This window comes from Castanea sativa, chromosome 2 (assembly GCF_040712315.1).
Source record: "Castanea sativa cultivar Marrone di Chiusa Pesio chromosome 2, ASM4071231v1".
Taxonomy (NCBI): Eukaryota; Viridiplantae; Streptophyta; class Magnoliopsida; order Fagales; family Fagaceae; genus Castanea; species Castanea sativa.
This window is the reverse complement of record NC_134014.1, coordinates 51,026,996-51,051,746: the sequence shown is the minus strand read 5'-3', so window position 1 is coordinate 51,051,746 and position 24,751 is coordinate 51,026,996. Positions and strand designations below refer to the sequence as shown.

Below are 24,751 nucleotides of genomic sequence, written 5' to 3'. Positions count from 1 at the left end.
ATGTTTAAGTAGAGACAAAACTAAAAGATAATCTAGTAAAAATAACTCTAACTCCTACTAAAATATTGCTTAAAAAATAGAACCACTCTCCTATTGCTTTATTCACTTATAAATTTGATTTTCAAAATAAAAATTATATATAACAGATAAAGATACAAACTTTTTTTTTTCTACAAAATAGGACCACTAAACCCAAAAAAAGTCTCATCACACTCATATATGATGAGGCTAGTTCAAAACTAAAGTATATCTCAATATCACAAATAATAAATTACATTATGTCAAAGAAAGTAAACCACAACAACTAATAAGTTTAAATCCTTAGGGTTTAAAGAGTATATTAGTAAAATGTCATTTAATTAAACGGATCAAACGGGTTCTATAAGTTGAACACTAACCCACCCGCTTATTAAACGGATTAGTCGTGTCAATCCGAATATAACACAAACTCATTAAATCTCAACTCATAACCTATTAATTTCATGTAGTATATATGTTGTATTGGGTCCATGAGTTGTGTCCAATTTTGCAACCCTTAATGCTATATAGAATGAAGGATGTGATAACGGACGATGGGTCAATCAACAAGAGGAAAATTTAAAAGGAAAATCCAAAAAGAATGGGCCAACTCAGTACTTCTTTAATGGACCTACTTCACTTGTCCAAGAAATAAGCCCACGTCAGTACCATGAGGATAGATAGATATGAAACAACGTCGTTAATGTCTACTTTGAGTAAAAATAAAATAAATACATGAAAGTACGACGACTCCACTGGGGATCGAACCCAGAATCTCTGGTTCCGTAGACCAGCGCCTTATCCATTGGGCCATGGAGTCCCTTTTGTCCATCCCCTAAGTTAAGGGATATTTAACGTACTTTAAATGACTAGACACTAGATAACATTGAAGCCTACAAGAAGGTCACCGAGAATATATTTTGACGTCCATTACACGACCCTGTCGGGTCACCTTAGTCTATCACCTCGAAGTCCTGTTTGCTGCCAATGCCATGGATTAATATCTTTTGTTGGGTGGCAACAAATTCAACTGCTTTGAAAGTTATGTTACTTTGGACATACTCTTTCTTCTCCTGCCAATTCCTCCTTACCTAGACACGGAGAAATTCTTTGATATAAAAAGAGAGAAAAAGATTGTAATTGTAACATAGTACTATTGGCCACACAAAAAAAAAAAAAAAAGTGGGAATACAGAATCAAGAATCATCATATCATATGTGTTGAAAATTGTACTGTAAAATTCAATCTTTTGTGTGTTTTTATTGTATTTTGAAAAAATGGGTAGACAGCAGTCACTGAGGAACAAAGCAGCTCACTTTGTGTCTGATCTCACCACTGTCATCCTCAACCCCATCTCTGACAAACCTTCCAAACCTCATCCTCATCCTCCTACACCTCCTGTAAGTATCTCTCTCCCTCTGCTTTGCCTTAAAAATCTTGACTTTTCTACCTTTTTTTTTCTCTTTTTTTGTGGTTGATTTTTCATATTTTAATGCAAGTTTCAGAATTTGGGGGTTTTGGTTATTGGGGTTCTGGTTCTCTATGTGGGGTTTTATTGTGTATGTTCTAAAAGTCATCAAGCTAATTGTTTGGAATCTTAGAGCTCTGATTGGCTCTAATCATTGATGGGGTTTATGTGTATTCAACTATTCATCTATGTGTATCAGACAATGGAAGGTATTTCATTATGAAATAAAAAATATGAGACTGATAATTAGGATGCATATAGGAACAAAACCCTTCATCCAGATAAACATTAATATTGCTTGAATTATGATTGTGTTAAGTTTAGAATTTAGACTCTTCATTAATTTGTCCAGATTCTAACTCTGTAGTTTTTGTTTTGTTAGGAAGATGTGAGTGAGTCGAAAATAAGTCAACTAGAGTCAATTAATGAAGAGGGTTCTGGGGATTTAGTGGATGGGCCTGATACTTCGTCATTTAGCGCTTTTCTCTACTCTCTATTGTCATCCTCTGAGACTGAAGATAAATCAAAATCAGATGAGAAAAAGAATGACGAAGTGGAATTGGGTGACCTGCAATCAGAGAATGTAATGAAAGAAGGTGGTGGGAAGAAAAGTTTGTTTTCTAGGGGAAAACAATCACTTGGTAGAGCTATGTACAAGGCTGCAAGAATTGGTGGCTATCGATCCCAGGATCGTAAGGGTGACTCTGAGATGAAAGTTGATGGGAATGATGCTGCTGTAGCTGGAGTTGAGATGAAGAATGTGCAAAATGAGAAAGAGTGTCTGACTTTGATTGAAGTCCCAGACATTTCTGAACCTTCTTTGCTTCTTTCAGAGAAAACCAGAAGTGCTCTTTATGCATCACTTCCCACACTTGTTCAGGGGAGGAAATGGTTATTGCTCTATAGGTGGAGTGAAATTTCATTTGCATAATTGAATTTGGATCTTCCTAAAGTTGTAAAAAAATCTTGCTGTTACTATCAATTATGTACTTTTGTTTAACGTATCTATTGACCTCTGCAGTACATGGAGGCATGGCATATCACTTTCAACCCTGTACAGAAGGAGCATGCTTTGGCCTGGATCTAGCTTGCTGGTAATTATAATTTTTTGTTTTTCTGGAAATTAACTTGGAATTCATATATTTAATTACTGTCTTCGAGTAGAAATCGTGAAAGATTTATTTATCAAAAGAAAAAAAGAAAATAGTGAAAGATTTATTTAGGTGTTCAAATCATTGAAGAAATATGTTTTTCTTGTAGATGAATTCATAGGCAAAATTGGATTTTAACATATTTTGAAAGTTTAAATTCTTTGAGCAGATGTACATATCAATTTTCCAAATTTTCTAGAAGCTTGAGGTTTCAGAACAATTATGTTGTTCATTTGAGAAAGATGACCTCTTTTATTTCTATTGTTAAGCTAGGAACACAATTTGTGTTTATAAATTTTTGGGTGTCACTACGCACTTAAATTCAGGATAAAACTTATGTATTTATCATAAGATCTTACTATTCTTTCAGGTGGTTGGAGACCATCAAGGTGCAGTATTTGGTGGCATGGTTGAGGCCCCTCTAAGACCAACTGACAAGAGAAAATATCAGGTGTTGCTGAAACACATAATTTTTTGGGTTCATTTAGCTAAGTATATTGTTTTATGAATCTTGTTGACACTGGACATTGAACAGGGAACAAATGATACATTTGTTTTTACAAATAAATCGGGTCATCCTGATATATTCCGCCCCACAGGTACTTACTACTGCATATTAGCTTTCACAAGCGACTCATCTGCAATTTCCCATTGTCTTAGGCTTTGGTTTTTCATGTATTCAAAATGGAAAGCTACAAGCTACATTTTTTTTCTCTTGCTTAATTGATGTAGTTAACATTGTTATCATAAAAAAGTGGAATCTGTGATAAACATTATGCTTTCTATCAACTAGGATTACAAATAACAACAGAAATGATTGCTATGCTATTATTCTTTGAGTGCTTAGAAGATTTGTATATGCAATGGCCGACCCCAATTAGTCTTTACTCTGTTGAATTGAGGATCCATATGGACATGGTTTTCAAATCCAGACTGGACTTCCTTGTTGGACCAGGTTAACCACGAACAGAAGTCAATCTGTTACTCTTTTTTTTTTTTTTAATTCTGAAAACCGTGCATTTTATATAATACCAGTGAACTATGCGGATCATCGGTTGATCCAGCAAACCACCGAACCATTCACCAGTTCAACTGGCTGAAGTTGTAAAAATTTGAAATGGTTGCCGAGGGGATTCAAACAAAAGACCCCCCATGAAATTATGTCTCTTTTCTGTGTATCCTAGGTTAGTTCCTAAGAGCTAGATAAAGACAGATAATTTCATCATGGGAAACTAGATTTTGATTTGCTACATTTGCCATTTACTGATCCTTTCCAGAAGATTACATGCTTGATGTAAATTTCCATTTTCTTATTGTCTGAAATTTAATTTGTGTCGGTTTTTTTGTAATGCTTTGCTGGAATTCAAAAAAAATTTATTATGTACTTTTCAAAAATGTATGTTATCATTTACAAAGTAAATGTCAACACTAAGAAGCTATCATCTATGTATTTTTGTTTCCTGTAACATTTTAATTCTAGGTTTAAGTCAAGTAGTAAAATTAATGAGAGCATGGTTGAGATTTGACTCTCTGGTTCTACCTCAAATTGGATGTCATAGAAGTATAATTATGTGGAAAATTTATTTGAGGCATGCACACAGCAGTGTGGTCCTGAACCTAAACCTGCCTTGAAAGGGACCACGTTCTCAGAAGGGTGCTGGGTTTTTGTTCAACCTTTTGGTTTGGTATGCAAGACTAATTTTGGTGGAATGCCTTGTTATATATGAGCAGGTGTAAATCGCTATTTCACTCTGTGCTCCACTGACTTTCTAGCAATTGGTGGAGGTGGTCACTTTGCACTGTATTTGGATGGTGATCTGTGAGAATTCTGCCACATCATCCCTACCCCTTTGTTTTGTTGAATCTTTCTATAGTAGCATGCCTTAGTTTCAGGATAAAAGAAAATGTTGCTATATTAGTTTTGTAACTATCTTGATTTTTTCTCTTGCAGTTTGAGTGGATCAAGTTCTGTTTCGGAAACATATGGAAACCCCTGTCTTGCACACACTGAAGACTTTGAAGTGAAGGAAGTTGAGGTGTGAAGAAATTTACCATCTCTCTCTCTCTCTCTCTCTCTCTCTCTCTCTCTCACACGCACACACAAGCACACACGTTTTCTACAGCTTGGCTTACCAATTATTTGGTTGTGATGCATTCGTTAATTGATGCAATATCTCTTTTGTATTGAAAAAAAAAATAACATAATCCAAAATTTCTTCATAAAAATGCAGTTGTGGGCCTTTGTATATGCTTCAAAGTACGAGGAAATACTTTCTCTAAGCCGAACAGAGGCACCTGGGATTTGTCGATGGTAAATGCCCGGCAAACTCATTTGATGATTGGCCACCTTGTTAGTGAGGTCTCAGCTTAGTACTGTTGCATAATGCTGATTGCTGATTGCTGATTGTCTTCCTAGTTAACAACTGAGAGTGGAGGGTCTTTTGTAAATACCAAGACATGCTCCAACTCAGTATGTTTTTGTACATATGTATTCGCCCCTGTATATACAAAGAGGGCTTGTGTTTTTTGAACTGCCAGTTTTGGGTAAAAGGTGAATGCTGATGGTATACTGGTTGATAATATGAGCAGTGGTCCAAGCAACACAATGTGCAGTCTCAGAACTGAAACATGCATTTTCTTTTTTCTTTTGGTCTTTTGGTGAGGGGTGGGGAGTCAAGTGATGAACGTTCGGTTTACAAGGACTAGATTACGAAAATTTACTTCCTTACATGTTTAGAAGAGATCTAACAATGGGAGCATTTACTTTTTAGGTAAATTAATTTTTCCTTAAACTGTACTCTTTTTACACTTTTCCTCATAAACTTTGAGAATGCATGCTTCCTTAAACTATTACTCGTGAAATAGGATATAAAATGTTACCTGAGTAATAATTTAGGGGGTAAGTGTGTACTTTCATAGTTTATGAGAGCAAGTGTTATGTGGATAATAATTTAGGAGAGTAAACGTGTTTACTCATAGTTTATGGGGTAAATATAAAAAAGGGTATGGTTTAGAAAAGTAATGTGTAATTTTCCTTTTTACGTTGTACTGCTAAAAAGGTGATCTATCTCTTATCTTGTGTTTTTCCTACTCCAATAAAGCAGTTGTTTGTTGATTTATTCAATAAAGTTTTATCCGAGTGGTTGGATAAGCATTCATATCCAAGTTGTTAAAAAACATCTATTTTACGACTTTAAAATCTATTTTATCTATTTATCATTTCATTTTACAACTCATTTAATATCTCAATTTTTATTTTTACTTATCAAAATAATATAAACTACACTATTAAATAATATATACAAAAAAATTATATTTACAACCCATGAGAGTGAGAGAAATGCCATAGTATGAGAGAGAGAGAGAGAGAATGAAATATCTATATTTATGTTTACAACCTTACCGTTCACAAATGCTAAAAAATTTTAGATACTCATACACGTGTAAAGCTATATTTTCTTTCCCCAATTATTAAATGATCGAAAAAAGAAAATGGTTGGTATCAAATATTCAAATTCTCTTTCCCCAATTATTGAATGATCGAGAAAAACAAAATGGTTGGTGAGAACTCATTTAATTCTAATACTATCGGTGGATAAGTTTACTCCTAAATTAAATTAGAAGAAAAGGAAGTGACCAACTGGAAAGGAAAATGTTTGGTGTGAGAGTATAATTAAGTGTGTATAAGTTTACTCCAATATTAAATTAGAAGAAAAAGAAGTGACCAACTAGAAAGGAAAATGCTTGGTGAGAGAGTATTATTAAGTGTGTGTGTGTTTAATAGTTAGTTTGTTTCTAAATAAAATATAAAAAGAAAAATGTTAAGAGCTACAAACTATTTTATAATATTTTTTATAAATTATTGATGTGACAAATGATTATTAGTAAATTAAAAATTGATGTTAGTAGTGAACTCAAATGATAATTAGTAAGAATTTGAGCATTTCAGCATTTTGTAAAAATATTGTAAAATTATTTGTGGCCGTAAAAAATGATGACTTTGCTTTTCCTAATTTGTATTGGATTCAACTACTTTTCATGATCGTGGCTATATTAATTTGTACATGGCCAACGTATTTGTATTTAACCAAATACAATTGCATTTTTCATTGGTATGATACACACAAGTAGTGAATTCTAAAGCCCGACCTTACTACCACATTGTTATTACAGGTGAAGTGCCGTTTGAATTAGAGCTTATTAGCAAATACATTTGTTTAAAACTATTCGACTTTTGGACCATGGTTTCTCAAATTCTGGGGGAAAAAAGATAAAACAAATTAAACATCTGTTCACAACCGCATGAAATTGTCAAGCTTAAAATTGTTAAGATAGAGTAATCTAAGTCTACACAAGAAACCTGGGAAAAGACGAGTACAGAACTCTAATAGCCTAGCAACCAACAATCCAGAAATTGATTACAAAACAGTTGTGAAAGAGCTGAATTGATGTAAATGGCGGAAACTTCACAGCCACAAGCCTGTTGTATCAGGATCTGTCACAATACCAGAAAAGTGTGTTATTAACTACATAATCTCACCAAGAGCCTTGTAGCTTAACTGGTTATGCACTTTCTGATGTTTCTAACGGAGACATTCAAGATTTAAATCACCCCTCACCCGTTGTAACTATCAAATTATCACCAAAAACAATACACAATCTCATGCAAAATGCTTTCCATGATACATGGACTGTACAATAAGTCAATAACCCAATTTCCTTGCCCCCTCATATTTAAATGAATCAAAGTGTAACCAAGAAACCAGAATACCTACCCGTCAAGAACAAATTTCAAGTGATGTGACAAATAAAAAAGTGAGGAAGTCCTCAATCAAACAACCGTTGTAGCTTTCTCTACAATCCCTGGTAGCTTTTGAGGGGAGCCATTTATCAGATTGGCGTCCTTAGCATCCGCCTCTTCCTCATATGCAGCTGCATGAACGCCAAGGGCAGCCCGACCAGACGGGTCAGGATTTTTTGACCATGCAGCGTCCCATTCCACAGCTTTTGCTGTACTGCATGCTACACTAGGACCTCCAGGAACTGTTGACCTTGCAGCATTCTGTTCAGAAATGGCAAATTGAAAATAAGTATTTGTAATAAAATTTTAAAGATAATGTATACAATAGTCAGCAGGCAACACTCCAGTAGATATTGATCTTCCATTTAATTGAAAATAAGGTGTGGGAAAAGAAAAGGAGAAAATTTAGAAATTTAGATTTGTGACTTCAACATTGCCCCTTCAAGATAAGAATGGAAGAAAATCTAACACCACAGATGGTAGATAATTAAAGATAATGATAAACACAAACAAGCAAATATACACCACTCTTAACTCTCATTGGAAACACGTAACGACCAACCTTAGGAAAGAACTTCTCAAATATAGACCTATAGTAGTATGCTTCCTTTGTGGTAGGAGTATTTTCAGGGTAAATAAAGCTTGCGTTCATCAACATTGCATCTGTTACCTGGCCAGTAATGAACAGAAAAATGACAAATAATCATATGCAGCCAAGGAAGAAGTATCACTTATGTTTCTTGATCAGGAAAGTCAAACAAAGTTAACTGCAGCTCTGGTTCCAAATGGTATATGGAAACACAACTGATTAAGCAATATAACTCATTTCACCAATCCCACAAATTCAAACTATGCATACTTGTTTGTTTGCATGATCCTTCAAGCCGTCAATCCAACTGTACCCAACACCATCACTAAACTGTTCCTTCTGCCTGTATAATATGTGCTATAACCAAAAAACAAAGAATTCCAACAATTATTGCACAAATATTACATATTCAAGTCAAATATAAGAAAATGTAGGAAAAAAAAACATGTAAGAAGTTTGGGCGGAATGATGGATGGGAATGTAGCAAAAGCACAATAAGCCCAACCTTTGGCAAATATGGGTTCTGTTCATCATCGAATGCATTGCGTAGGATCCACTTTTCAATTCTTCCAAGATCAGGCCTGATCTGTCATTGCAAATACATGGAAGTAACTAATAGGTACATTCAAAACAAAAGGGGGGTTTACATATACAAATTTCAGAGCAATTGCCATCATATATGGAGTATAGACAATTAATTTCAGAATGGTGTTTCATTTGACAACATAATCTTTAAATGGATAATTGGTTTTGATTAATTTAATATTGTATAAAAATAATTTAGAGATTTCCTAACGATCTCCCCTACCCCATTTCAATTCTTGAGGCGCCTAACTGAAATAAGCACCATATACTAGGATACTTCCTACACCTAAGAGTAAAGAAAATCCAGAATAGTAAGAAATGGAACTCAAGATGCATATTCAATCATCATGGGACGTAAGAATCAGAAACAGAAGCACAAAAAGCAACCGAGAAAATTCAAAATTGTAATATGTGTTGATATGCACTGAGGCGTAAGATATAATTGGCAATGGCAAACACCAGCTAATAGATAGTTTTCTAATTAATTACAACCATAAATTCCTTAAATTTTTTTATAGGTAGGTAGCCACCAACGGTTATTGCATTCTGATCACATATTATATTTGAACTGCTCTGCAGGTTAAAACTGTGAAAACAAAATGTACAACCAGAGTCAACAAGTGTGATACCAGTTTCCACTCAGGATCAATGCTCATAGCAACGTTGATGAATTCTTTATCTAAAAAGGGTACACGAGCTTCAAGACCCCAAGCTGAAGTTGACTTATTGGCCCTCAGGCAGTCATACAGATGAAGAGATTTAATCTGTTGCAATATCACAAAATGTCAAATAATAACATGGTAGTACAACGGAATCCAGCAATTTTGCATGCACACAATGATCTAGCACAAAAAGCTGAAAAACGTACTGTGTGGATACCTTTTGACAAGTTTCTTGGTGAAACTCCTCCTTGTTAGGCGCCTTGTGGAAGTACAAGTAACCTCCAAAGATTTCGTCTGAACCTTCCCCAGAAAGAACCATTTTCACTCCCAAAGATTTAATTTTTCGAGACATGAGAAACATTGGCGTGCTAGCTCTGATAGTTGTCACATCATATGTTTCAATATGGTAAATGACTTCCTCAAGTGCATCTATGCCTTCCTGAAATGCCAAAGAGAAGAAACATTTCTCATATACTTGAACTAAACACATCTGAGCCTTTTGCCCCCGGTGTGGGGAAAAAAGGGGGGGAAACATAGGTGATTACCTGAACGGTGAAGTGAAACTCATGATGGCGAGTTCCAAGATAATCTGCTACCTCTCTGGCAGCTTTCAGATCAGGAGAGCCCTGAATATTAGAAAACGGAAAAGGAGCACATAAACATATAAAAAGATAATCCATAACCATAAATCTAATAAAAAATTAATTTCAGGAAAACAATCAAGAGACACATAAACTAGCAAATTCTTGTCTCAGTAACACCAAATTTTGCACATGCAAAATAAACAGTTAAGACGTCAATAACCAGGTCAATTTCACACTATTCTGCATCAACTTGTTAACACCCTATACAGAGGTCACACAGCAGATCAAAATCAGTGCCCTCATCACTGACTGAGATAACCTATAGATACCACTAAGCTCTCAGACAGCTGTTTTAAAAGCCATTGGAAATAAGCCAGCCAATATCTGAGCATGGGATAAAGATAGTAATCCAGAAATCACCACAGGGGTTTGCTTGTATTCATCACCAAACACAGCTTCAACCCAAATTTCATTCATCCATGATCAACTGTTTAAAATAGTGAGTCCAGGGCCTTTTAGGCTTTTAATTGGCTTTCCAAATTACATCCAACATGAAAGCAAACTAACTCATAATTAGATTACATAAGATATGGAATTAAATCAACCAGGTCCAACAAAATCAATCAGCATTAATAGGTCCAAACTGTTGGTTTCACTTGTAGGTATTTGCCTAGAAGGTGATTGTAGTGATTACATTTTATCATATCAACATATTGTGCAATCAAAATCTGCATGCACTAATAAAAGTATTAAAATAAATAAATAAATTTATAACAATAGGTAACAAAACAACATGCAAAATCAATTATCAAAAAACAACATACAAAATTATCTTAAAAGATTCCATTTTATTTTCCTCACCTAAAAATTTGTGTAACTAGAATCACTAAAGCCCGTCCTAGACACAAAAGAATAAAAAGATAAAAGAGGAAGGACTAAAAATAATATCCAAGTATTATTACCTTCAAACCAACGCAAAAGGTGTGCAACTGTGTTCCCCACTGACAAGCAGCTTCTAATTCTACCATATGGCGGCTAGCCACTGCAGCAACAAGAGAGGAGTCCAGTCCTCCAGACAAAAGTACACCAAATGGTACATCTGTCATAAGTCTCTTTACCACAGCCTAAATGAATTTGATACCAAAAAACCAGAAGGATGAAGTTAAAAACACTAAGTATTCATTTAGTATGTATAGCACACAGCAAGCAATTAATTAGAAAATCAGTAACATCCAAGATGCCCAAGAAAATAAGATCAACTAAACTGGTAAGTTTCACAAATTCAAAGAGGATAAACTAATTGCCCTACAAGTTAAGAACAACAATAATAGCACTAGAATTTAAACAAGCACAAGTCAGGGCATGCCTTCTTAAAGGTCTCACGTAGAAGTATAGGATCATATGGAGTTGAGGGTATCTGCTCTGGAAACCATGGTGGGTTATACCATCTTCTAAGTGCTCCTGTCAACATGTTACAGATTATAAAAATAACAGTTCATAGAACACCTAACACATCTAAGTACAAAGTTTAAAATTTCTAAAATTAATCATAATGTCTTGAGTTCCCCCCACAACCAAAAAAAAAATTGTAAAATAAATTTCAGACACAATCTTTTTTGTTATAAAAAAACATAACCAACTTTGACCATTCACAAATATAAATTTTTCTGAAAAAATTTCAGGAACATTCCATAAAAGGCATTAATAAAATAATCCTCATTAACATGAATTGGAGCTTCAAATCCAAAACAGATTTCAGAATTTAGACCAACCCAGAACAAAGATTAGTCCATCAACTTTGAGAATGCACAACCAATACTTTATTTAATCAAAAGAGAACTTTGCTCTTCACTAGCTCTGTGGATGTATACCCTGTTTGCTGGAATATATATGCCCAGGGAGAAAAGACATGAATCTTTCACAATCATCACTCAGAGCCTTCATTTCTGAAGCAAACCATACCGATCCTACAAAATATGATCAACCATTAATTAAATTATGCAGTCCTCAATAAGATTTAAAAAAATATAATATCAGATGAAATGGCAAGCTCTAGATGAAGTACAAAACAAAAGTTAAAGTATCAACTGAGCCAAACTGGGTAGACTTTAAATTACCACTAATTTAAGATCTCACTAAAGCTGAGTAAATGGGAACTTAGAAGCATTGTAGTTTTTTCCCCGTGATCAAGCCCATCTTATATGTCAACATACCCCACTTATTAAAAATGATTAAAGTCAACAAAGATTGCAACTACAACAATTTACACTTAAGACATATATAATAATAAATAAAACATAAATTAATCAAGAACAGGAAAGAATGTCAAAGTAGAAAGATAATAAAACAAAAACAAAAAAACTCCTTGCCATCCCTTGTTGTCGTTAACAAAGTAGCGAATCTTCTCAAATCTATTAGGCTTCGCTAAAACAAGTAAACCACAAACTAATGCTCTCATATGATCAACATTGACCACAAGACAAGATATCAGCATTACAATGTAAACAATGTCTAGCACCAGAATGGTTTTTATAAATATAAAAGTATTAATGTATCAACAATGAAAATTATAAATTAAGAAAGAATCTACAGGAACCTAAAGATTGGGAGCCAAGCAAGATTAAATAATGATTGGGACATCCCTCATACCAACTCTATAGATAGGAAAGGACACTGATATATGATAGCCAACAACTTTTAATATTCCACTTAAATCTAGCCCGTAAGGGATGAATGCCCCTAGATTACTCCGCAATTGGTTCTAGTGGGTAGGGTCAGTTGCCTGTACGTTTTACTATCGAGAGACGAGTCCAAAGAGCTCTTCTTTAGAAACTTCCCTACATCATTCAATATATATATATATCCACCTAGATCTTAAGAGAAAAGAACATTCCTCGTACCAAAATGAAGTTACATACCATCAAGACCCCAACCGATATATAGTGGGGTAATACCAATAGCGTCACGAGCTGCAATAAAACTGTTGTCCCGGGTGTCAAGAAGAACAAAGGAGAACATGCCATCCAACATGTCCACAAAATCTTCTCCATACTCTTCATACTGTAAAAGGTAAGTAGCTAAGTTCTCAATTGCTTATAATAAGAAGTATGAGCACAAAATCTGAATAGGTTTTCAATTACTTACAAGATGGGCAATCACTTCACAGTCACTTCCAGTTCGGAACTGATGAGACTTCAGCTTCTCTCTTAATTGTTTATGGTTATATATCTCACCATTAACCTAAGGACAGAGTTCCAAAATTCTAAGATGAGTACCATGAAGCTTTGTGTGTGTGTGTGTGTGTATAATACTAAGAAAAGGTTTCTACCAATTCAGTATGAAACATTAAATGCTATCGTATTGTATTTTTATAAGTGAGTTTTGGGACGAGGGGAAAGGGAATGGGAGATTCGAACTAGCGACCTCCACCCCATGAGGCATGGTCCCAAATTGATTGTGCTTCCCTTTGAGGTTACCAAATGGCATTGTCAAAGAGAATAAAAGCTTAAAACTAAATATTATGGATAAGAACCATGAACAATTACATAGAGCGCACAAATCAGTTTTATCCAAATACAATATTGTAAGTTTACATTTATACATTATCCAGGCTCTACCATCTTAAAGTTCATCCAAAGTCTACCAAAATCAACATGTACACGCAAAATTTTCTCTATAAATTTTTTTAATGGGATTTTTAGTTTTCCAATAGCTTTAAAACTAGAAATAAAAAAACTTTTATTAGACAAAACCAGACATATGATGTTCCTTGAAGGCCATTGAAATTATCAATCTTGTTGTGTATGCTGTGTCTATGAACTTGTTATCAATTATCCTCAATGCCTAGTAAAGTGGCAAGTGATCCAGCCACAATTTTTTTCACAACTTTCGTAAGGTGGCAAGTTGTGATTGGTTAATTACTTTCACATAGGCGCATCACTGACTGCACTTTTATTATGCACCCATCACAACATGCCACCTCGATTGCCTAACACTTGCTGAAAATGTGTCACTAGATTTATTGAACAAAAAAAAAAAAAAAAAAACACAATAGATGTAGAAAATACCGTGACAACAACGGTCTTGTCTTCGTTGTATAGTGGCTGATCGCCGGAAGTAGGGTCTACGATAGCTAATCGTTGATGAGCAAGATAACAGTTTCCATGACAATGCAAGCCACTCCAATCTGGACCTCTATGACGCAACCTAAATAACAACGATCAAAATTGAAATTGATTTTGCATTTTTGGTTAGGCAAAGTAAAATAGAGCGTCTGATATATCGCGTCAGCTTATTTAACTTTTTGTTGATTGCTTTTTTATATGCGCGAGGTTATAAAAAGTTGTATATATATAAATAAATAAAATGATCATTTTAGAATTAGGAAACGCTTATATATGTATGTATGTATGCATGCATGTTTGTATGGAGCTGGAAAAATGTGATCGTATAATAAAATGAATTCTTAATAGAACCAAACATCATAAAAAAATTTTCACAAAACCCATGACTCATGACCCATTTCATGATATCAAAAGAAATGAAAACCTGCGAGACAATTCGATGATGCGAGAGCGCTTGGCTTGAGAGTTGTCAATGCAACCGAAGACGGCGAGAATTCCACACATGGCTGGGCAGGCGGCTTCTCTCTTTCTCTCTCTGTGCAGGACTGTGTGCGTGTGTGTGTGACAGAAAATGGAGGAGAGAGAGAGAGAGAGAGAGTGGAGGCTTGGTTTAGGTAGGGAATCCAGTGGGATTTTGTGGTATTATTTTTATATCACAGCCGTTGATTCTGACTCAGTCTTTCAAAAGATTCCGATTCCTTTTTTTATTTATTTTAATTGCCGACTAGGGTTTAGGGCAAGCTCCTATGGCGAATCGAATCTACGCAAGTCAAGCTCTGCTTTTAAGTATTATGAGTCCGTTTGGATAGAATTTATTTTGCTGAAATTGAAAACTGAAAACTGAAAACACTGTAGTAAAATAATTTTTAAATATGTAAATAGTGCTGTGTGACCTATTTTTAATGAAAAAGTTGCTGAAAAGTAAAATTTGTGGGACCCATGAACAGTGCATTTGTGCACTGTTCATGGCTGAAAAGTCCAAACTTGCGGCTGGGTTAAAAAAAAAAAAAAAAACAAAACGCGAACGCAGGAAACTTGGACGCGCTATCCAAAGTCCAAGTATATCTGTGTTACTTTATACCTATCCAAAAATAAATATTAAAAATATAAGTAATAAAAAAGTATTTGCATAATAATCTGTTTTTTAATTTTAATAATTTACATTATATTATTTATTTTATACTACAGTAGATTAAAGTATTAATTTTTTTTTCTCTTTTTTTAGGTATTACAACTACTATTCATTTTCTTGCTTTATCACTAAAATACATAAAAAATAATAATAAACTATATATAAGTTAAGAGTGTTCGTACTAAATTACACAAACTTTAAAATTTTATTACTTTTTTTTATGTGTGCGTTAAAAATACTTACTAATTTCAACAACAAAAAATATATTTTATACAACTTTGTATACACCGTCATGAGTATTTTGGACTTACTCAGCAAAAATGTGATATTTTTTATCATTCAAACACATTAGTGATGCGAGTGCTCTTACATGGGTGTTTAATAATTTTTGGGTACGTGTAGTTGAGTAGTACTCTGTCCCACGTGTTGACAATAGTAAATAATTACAGACTTTGATCAATTTGTTTTAAAGTAAAATTTTTTTTTTTTTACAATAAAATATTTAAACATTATTCTATATGTAAAACATTTTGGACGATCTGCTTTCCAACACTTGCTATCGATGGTTGGCAAGCACACTGGACTAGCAACCTAGCCACCAAATGTGGAGAGGGCCACTGTATGTTTTTTAAAATGTTTTACAACTTTTTACCAAAAAAAAAAAAATTACAATCAACAAAAATTACTTTATAACTATGACCACATTTTGCATACAAACAAACTTGAAAATGGGATAACACTTTTATGGAAAACATTTTACTTCAAACGGAACGTATTAGAGTCAATTTGGCAAAGCTATTGTGGAATTTCTCAGCCCTGGTATATCTAATCACGAATTGAATCCTCTTCGTTACACTTTTGAAATGGAAAGTCTCTATTTAATGGTTGGAGTCACCTCGTATAAAAAACAATAATTAATGTTAATTAAAGTGTTTTTTCCAAGTCATATATGAACATCCTAAATTATATGTATAGTTAAGCGGCTATTGAGGGTGCAAGGCCCATTGAAGGGTTTGGGTGGTGAGTTCGGTCAATAAAATTGTAACTTTTAATAAATTTTTTGATGTTTCTGATAATGACCATACATCTGACAAAAATGTCAGAGTATTTTGCCATTATGAAATTTTCACGAAATTACATGTATTTGAAGAATAAAATTACCATTAATAGATAACCAAATATCAATTATGGTATATTTTTCTTCTTATAAAAAAGTTAAGGTATATTTCAAAATTATAATTTTTTTATCCAAAATTATAATTTTTTTTTTGAGGAACAGGTAAGTCATTTTTATTTAATTTGGCAAATCAAACTGGAAAACATCATCCAAATCTAGTGGTAGTTCTTCTAACCACAAATATGTATCAGCAGTTAGAACTGCTCTTCTAGCAATGGAGTGGGCTAGATTGTTACCCCCTACTAACATGACAGAAACTACAAACTTGTAAAAAGGAACTGGCTTTCTTAATGTCTTCTATAACATGGCCCCACCAAGTCTTATTCTGCTTTGGATTATTAATGGCTGTAATGACCTTAAGTGAATCCCCCTCCACCACCACATGAGCAAGACTTATTTCCTGAGCAAGTATAATAGCACACCGAGCAGCCAAGGCTTCTACCAAATCCACAGAGCTAGGGAGTTGAATATTTTGGCTAAGTGCAGCAATGATCACGCCTTTAGCATCTCTCACTACCACCCCCATACCAGCTCTCGCTGCACTTTCAAAGATAGCGCCATCGAAATTAATCTTATATACTCCTACTTTTGGTGGTGACCATTTCTACCGCATACATCGAACAAGAGGTTGAGATGGGCATTCATGTACGTCCCAAAATTCCTATAGTAATTCACGAGCCCACTGCACCGTCTCCCCTACGTCCCACACATGTTGCTTCTCCCTTAGTTTATTTATTCTAATCCAAATGCACCAGGCGACCATTGAAAACAGAGCGGCAGTGGCTAGGCTTGCATCGGTCAGCACTAATGAAGCTAAATCACCAAAGCTTCTAAATATTTTTGTTCGTGGGAGACTAAAGAGAGGGTCTGAGAGCCATATACACTTGACTTGGTCACATAGCCATAAACAGTGGATAGTGTCTTCAAGGTGTTCTTCACAAAGACTGCATACGTTATCATGAAGTATATGCCGTGTGAACAAATTCATTTTGGTAGATAGTGACTCATTTGAAGCTCTCCACAAGAAATGCTTGACTTTATTAGGAATCCGCAGCTTCCAGATTCTATTCCAAAAAGACTTGCTCCCCTCTGTAGTTGACGAACTGGGCTGGGCAGATTTGCTCTCGGTGGATAGCAGCTAGTATGCACTCTTAACCGAGTAACTTCCATCCATGGTAAATGGCCAAACAAGCAAATCCTCCATCGAATAGTAACTAACCGAGATACTCTGAATGCTCTCAACTTCCCATGGGAGAAAGTTCTAATCAATAAGCTCCTTATTCCATACTTTTGTGCCAGGAATGAAAAGGTCCTTTACTGAGGTCAGTGATGAGTCACGTTGGGGAGATACTATCAAACCACCCCCCTGAAGAATCCAACCAGCGATGTTTTCCATATGTTAATGGATGAACCATCTCCTACTCTCCACCTTACTCCCTTGCAAATTACTTCCCTTGCATATAAAACACTTCTCCATGCAAAGGAACTTCGCGGATTGAAATTAGCGTCCAAGATGCTGCCAGATGGGAAATATTTTGGCTTAAAAACTCTATACAACAGCGTATTCTTCTCTTGGTAGAGTCTCCACACTTGTTTACTAAGAAGTGCATCATTAAATTGTCTGAGATCCCAAAACCCCATACCCCCTAAAGACTTGGGAGAGCATAAAGTACTCCACTTCACCCATTGCATTCTCCTTGTATTATCTTGGTTACCCCACCAAAATTTGCGAATCATCGTCTCAATATCCTTGATTAAACCAATAGGTAATCGAAACACACTCATCGAATAAGTAGGAATATATTGAATCACCGCCTTAATCATGACTTCCTTTCCTACTTGAGAAAGTAGTTTTTCCTTCCATCCTTGCATTTTTGCCCACATCTGCTCTTTAATCTGGTTGAAGCAAGCTTTTTTCTGTCTTCCCACAAATGATGGCAAGCCCAAATATTTTTCATAATGCTTGATAGCCGGCACTTCTAGCAAGACCTTAATCTCTTATTGGACCTCCTCCGATGTATTTTGGCTAAAGAAGAGAGTGGTACCAATTGACCAGATGCACCCTCATACCAATCAAGTAGTTGCTAGATTTTTTGACATTCAGCTTTGTTGGCCCTGCAAAACAGAAGGCAATTATCTGCAAAAAAGAGATGAGTAATCTTTGGTCCCTGGTGACATAAGGATAAACCTCTAATCTCCCCATTATCTACTGCTTTGTTAAGAAGAGCGTTTAGTCCTTCTGCACAAAACAAGAAGAGAAAGGGGAAAAGAGGATCACCTTGTCTCAGTCCTCTAGATGACCAAATAAATCCTTTTGGTTCTCCATTTAAAAGTATGGAATAAGTCACTGTGAATACACACTGCATAATATAATACTAATATTTTGATATTTTGGTTTGATAATAAAGAGCTATTATTATAAGCAAATACTATAAATTAAAACGGTACAAACAAAAAAGTTATCGATAGTCTTAGCACAGTGACGTTACCCAATTCTTGAATAGGGGAGAATCTGAGTTTGAATTCTTCATCCCGGCTTTGTATTAATTAAACAGAAAAAGAAATAGTAATGTGTAAATGTTTTTTTTAAGGCATAAACGCCACATATAAATGTTTCAGTCAAGCTTATGTATTGCTTTTGCTATCTTTATTTGTTTCAAGTCAACAAATAAGGCTAGGCAAACCCATGCGTCTTGACAAATTGTCAATCACCTTGTGTATCTAAGGAGTTGTCGTATGTGGCCCTACTTTAATAGGCCTAACTTTCTTTTTCTTTTTCTTTTCTTTTCTTTTTTGGGAGGGGGAGAAGGTAGTTACTAATTTGGCCCTTTAACTATTAATTAGAAAGTCCAATTTATTAATTTATTTAACAAAATTAATAGTTGAAATTTGCTTGATTTTAGATTTTCACTTTTCATAACAACCTTTCAGCATAAGCCTTATTTGCCAAATTAGTTAAGGACAACATTAATTTGATTTTGAAAGTTAGGGGATTAAATTGATACAATTAGTAGTTGAATAACCAAATTGAACTTTACCCAATACTTGAAGGATTAAATAGTACTCTGACTATTATTTTTCCATATTACCCTTAAGTTTTCTTTTTGAGAAGAGTTAATGGATGCCTTAAGGGCATTGATTTATAAACAATTTTTAAAAAAAAATTTTAATTTTTTTGACAACTTTATATATTTCTCATGAAAATGGTATAAAAAAAATCATAAAATTGTCAATTAACAAATGTCCTAAGAGCACCTGTTAACCAGATCTTTTCCTTTTTAACACTCTTGTTATGTAGGCATTGCTAATAAGTTGGTGATGGCATCAAGCTAATTATATGAGGTCACAAACACAAACAATTGAATTAACAACCATTATATAAAATAAATAAATAATAGCCATTCTATACTTTTTTTTTCTTTATGGGGAGGAGGCAAATGAGGAGAATGAATAAATAAGTCAACACCTCTCTCACAAATGGAGGACTCTATACACTTGTGAGACCCGCATATTATAAGAGAGACACTACATGAGCTTGTCTCGTAAGATAATTTTCTAAAAGAAAGATTGATAATAATAGTAATAATATTTATTTGTCTTATAAATTTTTAAAAAGAAAAAAATTCTTACATCGATCGAGTACACTATTTCATCATCCATTTGACAAATTTCTCATAAAAATTAATGGAATTCAGCATTCTTTTAGTTTTTTTAAATACAATATAATTAAATATGAAGGAAGAAGGTATTACTTAAAAATACCATGATATCTAACAATGCTTTTGAAAAAGGGAAAAGAGGAGGGAAGAGAACGAAAAGGAAAGGTAAAATGAGATTTATATTGTTTGGGTAGTAAGAGGGAAGAAAAATAAGGGAGAAATTGAATCACTTGGCCTCGAATTTTGATTTCTGCCAAATAGAGAGGAAATCCACACACAAAGAAATAAAAATAAAATAAAATAATTACGAACTTTGACTTTTAATTGCTTCAAAAAATATATTTTCACCAACTAGTTTACATTCCTCCCTTTACTTCATAAGGGGTATAAAAGTAAAAAAAAAATCTTTCCACTTCACTTCCCTTAGCATACCAAAATAAGGAATTCTTCTCTTCTTATCCCCTCACCTCCTCTAATTTCCCTTCCTATTTACAAACACATATGAGAGAAGTGTTTTCTTTTTTTGTTCTTTCTCATTTCTATTTCCTTAATTATTTTCCTTTCTTTTCCCACTAATTCAACCAAACAAAGTGTAAGTTCTCAGAGTGAGGTCGTGACTAGGGTTAGGAGTGGTGTTAATGGACAGAAATAACAAAAAGTAGGAAGATGGATTTATCCGCGAGTATGAGGTTATTGTCTATAGTCAACGATTGAAAATCCACGCCTTCATTAGTTGAGAGAGAGAGAGAGAGAGAGAGAGAGAGAGAGAGAGAGAGAGAGAGAGAGAGAGAGGATTATTTTTAAGTGATGAAATTATTTTTGTCTCAATAACATACATCTATCATACATGTCATTTTAAATGAGATATTTTTAAGTGTAGGCATAATTTTTGAAAAAAAAAATCATTAAATTTTTTTAATATATGAAATATAACAGTTATGAGATAGTTTTTACCAATTAAGACATTACACTAGATGAGGATTGAAGTGGGCTCAAAGTTAGGTCACGGGAAGGTGCAAGACCAAAAAAAATAAAAGAGTTTATGTATAAGACATTTTTTAAAAAAAAATTTTTAGAAACAAATTAGAATATTTAAATCCATACCTAAAAGGAATGTATATAAAGAAAACGAAACCATTATTAATATCTATAAAAATAAAAAATAAAGAAACACCATTATCAAAATAAAGAAAAAGAAGCCGGATAATTTATTCATCAAATTGAATTTGTAGAAAAAAAAAAAATATATACATATATAGATACATATAAATTATTAAAAAATAAAATATTTTTTTTTAGAGAATTTTAATCTATAATATCTACTCCTAATAATAGCACTTTACCATCTGACAAAATTAGCAATCAATTTTTAGTATATATGAAGATTGAACCTAGCCTTTAAAAAAAAGAAAAAAAACACGTTGATTGCACGGTACTTTTCACATATTCCTTTTAAACTTTTCATGTCTGGCATTTGATTAAATGCGAACCTGCCTACCCCCTTTCACCTCACTGGGTCCAAAGCTAAAGATCACACATACAGATTCTCTGCCGCATGCCTGCACCCCAACAAAAAAAAAAAAAAAAAAAAATCATATAAAAAGAAAAAAGAACAAAGAAAAAGAAAGCTCTAACCGCTCTCTCTCACTCAATAGGGTGGCCAATTTCCAGGCTCCAACAATGGCGACCAATGCCGTCAAGTCCAAGAAATCCACTACTACCTCAATTATGAAAAAAAAAAGTTTTGATTTTTTTGACAACTTTGTATATTCCTCATGAAAATGATATAAAAAAAATCATAAAATTATCAATTAACAAATGTCCTAAAAACACTTGTTAACCAAATCTTTTTCTTTTTAACACTCTTGTTATGTAGGCATTGCTAATAAGTTGGTGATGGCATCAAGCTAATTATATGAGGTCACAAACACAAACAATTGAATTAACAACCATTATATAAAATAAATAAATAATAGCCATTTTAGACTTTTTTTTTCTTTATGGGGAGGAGGCAAAGGAGGAGCATGTATAAATAAGTGCAACACCTCTCTCACAAATGGTGGACTCTCTACATTTGTGGGACCCACATATTATAAGAGAGACACTACGGGTCTGTTTGGATAGAACTTATTGCTGAAAACTGAAAACACTGTAGCAAAATAATTTTTAAACGTGTGAATAGTATTGTGGGACCTATTTTTAATAAAAAAATTGCTGAAAATGAAATTTGTGGGTCCGTGAACAGTGCACGAATGCACGGTTCACGGAAGAAAGTGTTGAAAAGTCAGAAATATACGACTACTGTTTATGAACAGTAGCCGTTTGTCTCCTGAAAAGCGTGCTGCAGCAAAAAAAAAAAAAAAGAAGGTGAAACACAGGAAAGTCAACAAGTGCGGCTGGGGAAAAAAAAAAAAAACAGCAAAACGTGAACGCAGCAAAACGTGGAAATAATAAGCTGAATCCAAACGCCCTCTACATGAGCTTGTCTCGTAAGATAATTTTCTAAAAGAAAGATTGATAATAATAGTAATAATATTTATTTATGTCTTATAAGTTTTTAAAAAGAAAAAAAATTCTTACATTGATCGAGTACACTATTTCATCATCCATTTGACAAATTTCTCATAAAAATTAATGGAATTCAACATTCTTTTAGTTTTTTTATATACAATATAATTAAATACGAAGTAAGAAGGTATTACTAAAAAAGACCATGATATCTAACAATGCTTTTGGAAAAGGGAAAAGAGGAGGGAAGAGAAGGAAAAGGAAAGGGAAAATGAGATTTATATTGTTTGGGTAGTAAGAGGGAAGAAAAATAAGGGAGAAATTGAATCACTTGGGCTCGAATTTTGATTTCTGCCAAATAGAGAGAAAATCCACCCACAAAAAAATAAAAAAATAATATTTACGAACTTTGACTTTTAATTGCTTCAAAAAATATATTTTCACCAACTAGTTTACATTCCTCCCTTTACTTCATAAGGGGTATAAAAGTAAAAAGTAAAAAGTAAAAATCTTTCCACTTCTCTTCCCTTAGCATACCAAAATAAGGAATTCTTCTCTTCTTATTCCCTCACCTCCTCTAATTTTCCTTCCTATTTACAAACACATATATTTACAAAAAACATATATTTACAAACACATATGAGAGAAGTGTTTTCTTTTCCTGTTCTTTCTCATTTCTATTTTCTTAATTATTTTCCTTTCTTTTCCCACTAATTCAACCAAACAAAGTATAAGTTTTTGGAGTGAGGTCGTGATTTGGGTTAGGAGTGGTGTCAATGGATAGAAATAACAAAAAGTATGAAGATGGATTTATCCGCAAGTATGAGGTTTTTGTCTATAGTCAACGATTGAAAATCCATGCCTTCATTAGTTGAGAGAGAGAGAGAGAGAGAGAGAGGAGGTTTTTTTTTAAGTGATGAAATTATTTTGTTCTAAATAGCATACATCTATCATACATGTCATTTTAAATGAGATATTTTTAAGTGTAGGCATAATTTTTTTAATATGATGAAATATAACAGTAATGAGATAGTTTACCAATTAAGACATTACACTAGATGAGGATTGAAGTGGACTCGAAGTTAGGTCACGGAAAGGTGCAAGACCCAAAAATAAATAAAAGAGTTTCTGTATAAAACATCTTTGTTTTTATTTTTTGAGAAACAGATTAGAATATTTAAATCCATACCTAAAAGGAATGTTTATAAAGAAAACGAAACCATTATTAATATCTATAAAAAAAAAAAGAAAAAACCACCATTATCAAAATAAAGAAAAAGAAACCGGATAATTTATTCATCAAATTGAATTTGTAGAAAAAAAAATATATATATATATATAGATACATATAAATTATTAAAAAATAAAAACACGTTTTTTTAGAGAATTTTAATCTATAGTGTCTACTAAGGATGGCAATTTTTTCCCGTCACTCGCCCCTCTCCGCTTCGCCCCGTGCGGATTTTTACGCCCAGCAAAGGTGATGGGGGGGATGGAGCGAGATTTTAGATCCGCATCACGGGGTGAGGCGGGGATGAGTTTACACTTTTTAGACCCGCCCCGCCCCCTCCTGCGTTAATAAGGATTAAGTTGTAATTTTTTCATACTTTAAAGTCCTACTATTTAAACAAAAATACCATTAGCTTATTTTATTCTACCTAACGTGGTTCTACCTCTCTTTTCTCTCAAGCAAAGTTGGAAATAAGGTACCGATTTTACCTTTTTTTTTGTATTTTCATTCATGATTCATATGTCTTTCTCAACTTACTTTTCATCATTAACATAATATGAAATTTTTGTGTTATACTATAATATTTTTGTTGTGACATTATCTTATTAAACATTTAGATAATATTATTTAGTTTTTGCTAAAAATTAGTTTGATTTGATAGGATAAATTTATTTATAATTTCAAGTATATTTTTAATATTAAAACATGTCATTTTATTTGAAAAAATGATAATAGTTATAGGGAAAATTAACAAGAAATAAAGTTTTACAGTATAGGGCAGGGCTTCGCTGGTCTTCGTGGGGCCTTAAGGGCGGGGATGGGGCAAGAAATTTTCCCCGTCATACGGGGCGGGGATGGGGCAAGAAAAATCTATACGGGGCGAGAGCGAAGATTCCATCCTTTGGCCCTGCCCCACTCTATTGCCATCCCTAGTGTATACTTCTAATAATAGTACTTTATCATCTGACAAAGATAGTAATTAGTATTTGGTGTACGTGGAGATTGAAGCCGGTCTTTAAAAAAAAAAAAACGTTGATTGCACGGTACTTTTCACATGTTCCT

At 33.8% G+C, this 24,751-nt stretch overlaps 2 protein-coding genes and 1 non-coding gene across 4 annotated transcripts; 1 reads left to right on the top strand and 2 right to left on the bottom strand.

Annotated features, from left to right (window-relative positions):
- Nucleotides 1–765: 765 nt before the first annotated feature.
- On the bottom strand, nucleotides 766–838 carry TRNAR-ACG (transfer RNA arginine (anticodon ACG)). The gene has a single exon. It is a non-coding gene; the product is annotated as a tRNA-Arg (tRNA).
- A 108-nt stretch (nucleotides 839–946) lies between these two features.
- Nucleotides 947–5,238, top strand: LOC142626220 (uncharacterized). Its single transcript, XM_075800013.1, has 8 exons — nucleotides 947–1,418; nucleotides 1,869–2,392; nucleotides 2,508–2,580; nucleotides 3,008–3,088; nucleotides 3,173–3,236; nucleotides 4,369–4,456; nucleotides 4,589–4,673; nucleotides 4,869–5,238. The coding sequence occupies exons 1-8, from the start codon at nucleotides 1,296–1,298 to the stop codon at nucleotides 4,950–4,952; spliced, it is 1,122 nt and encodes a 373-aa protein (XP_075656128.1). The 5' UTR covers nucleotides 947–1,295; the 3' UTR covers nucleotides 4,953–5,238.
- A 1,644-nt stretch (nucleotides 5,239–6,882) lies between these two features.
- LOC142625559 (asparagine synthetase [glutamine-hydrolyzing] 3) lies at nucleotides 6,883–14,598 on the bottom strand. 2 transcript variants are annotated; one of them, XR_012842382.1, is made up of 15 exons: nucleotides 14,407–14,597; nucleotides 13,926–14,064; nucleotides 13,003–13,098; nucleotides 12,777–12,918; nucleotides 11,730–11,825; nucleotides 11,225–11,319; nucleotides 10,821–10,982; nucleotides 9,820–9,900; nucleotides 9,492–9,713; nucleotides 9,242–9,376; nucleotides 8,533–8,613; nucleotides 8,298–8,384; nucleotides 8,001–8,108; nucleotides 7,413–7,699; nucleotides 6,883–7,132 (listed from the first exon to the last, which is right to left on the bottom strand). XR_012842382.1 is itself a non-coding variant. In XM_075799190.1 (14 exons), the coding sequence occupies exons 1-14, from the start codon at nucleotides 14,484–14,486 to the stop codon at nucleotides 7,469–7,471; spliced, it is 1,755 nt and encodes a 584-aa protein (XP_075655305.1). In that variant the 5' UTR covers nucleotides 14,487–14,598; the 3' UTR covers nucleotides 7,240–7,468. The 2 variants fall into 2 exon arrangements, 1 of the variants encoding a protein (XP_075655305.1); XM_075799190.1 differs by lacking the exon at nucleotides 6,883–7,132 and having other exon boundaries at nucleotides 7,240–7,699; nucleotides 14,407–14,598.
- Nucleotides 14,599–24,751: the final 10,153 nt, after the last annotated feature.

Excerpts from the sequence above, each read along its gene's own strand:
- LOC142626220 (XM_075800013.1), top strand. The coding sequence starts at position 1,296 with ATGGGTAGACAGCAGTCACTGAGGAACAAAGCAGCTCACTTTGTGTCT. Across the intron at positions 2,581-3,007 it reads GGCCTGGATCTAGCTTGCTG|GTGGTTGGAGACCATCAAGG; the intron begins GTAATTATAATT and ends CTATTCTTTCAG. Across the intron at positions 4,674-4,868 it reads TTGAAGTGAAGGAAGTTGAG|TTGTGGGCCTTTGTATATGC; the intron begins GTGTGAAGAAAT and ends ATAAAAATGCAG.
- LOC142625559 (XM_075799190.1), bottom strand. The coding sequence starts at position 14,486 with ATGTGTGGAATTCTCGCCGTCTTCGGTTGCATTGACAACTCTCAAGCC. Across the intron at positions 14,065-14,406 it reads ATCATCGAATTGTCTCGCAG|GTTGCGTCATAGAGGTCCAG; the intron begins GTTTTCATTTCT and ends GTTGTTATTTAG. Across the intron at positions 9,377-9,491 it reads ACCAAGAAACTTGTCAAAAG|ATTAAATCTCTTCATCTGTA; the intron begins GTATCCACACAG and ends ATATTGCAACAG.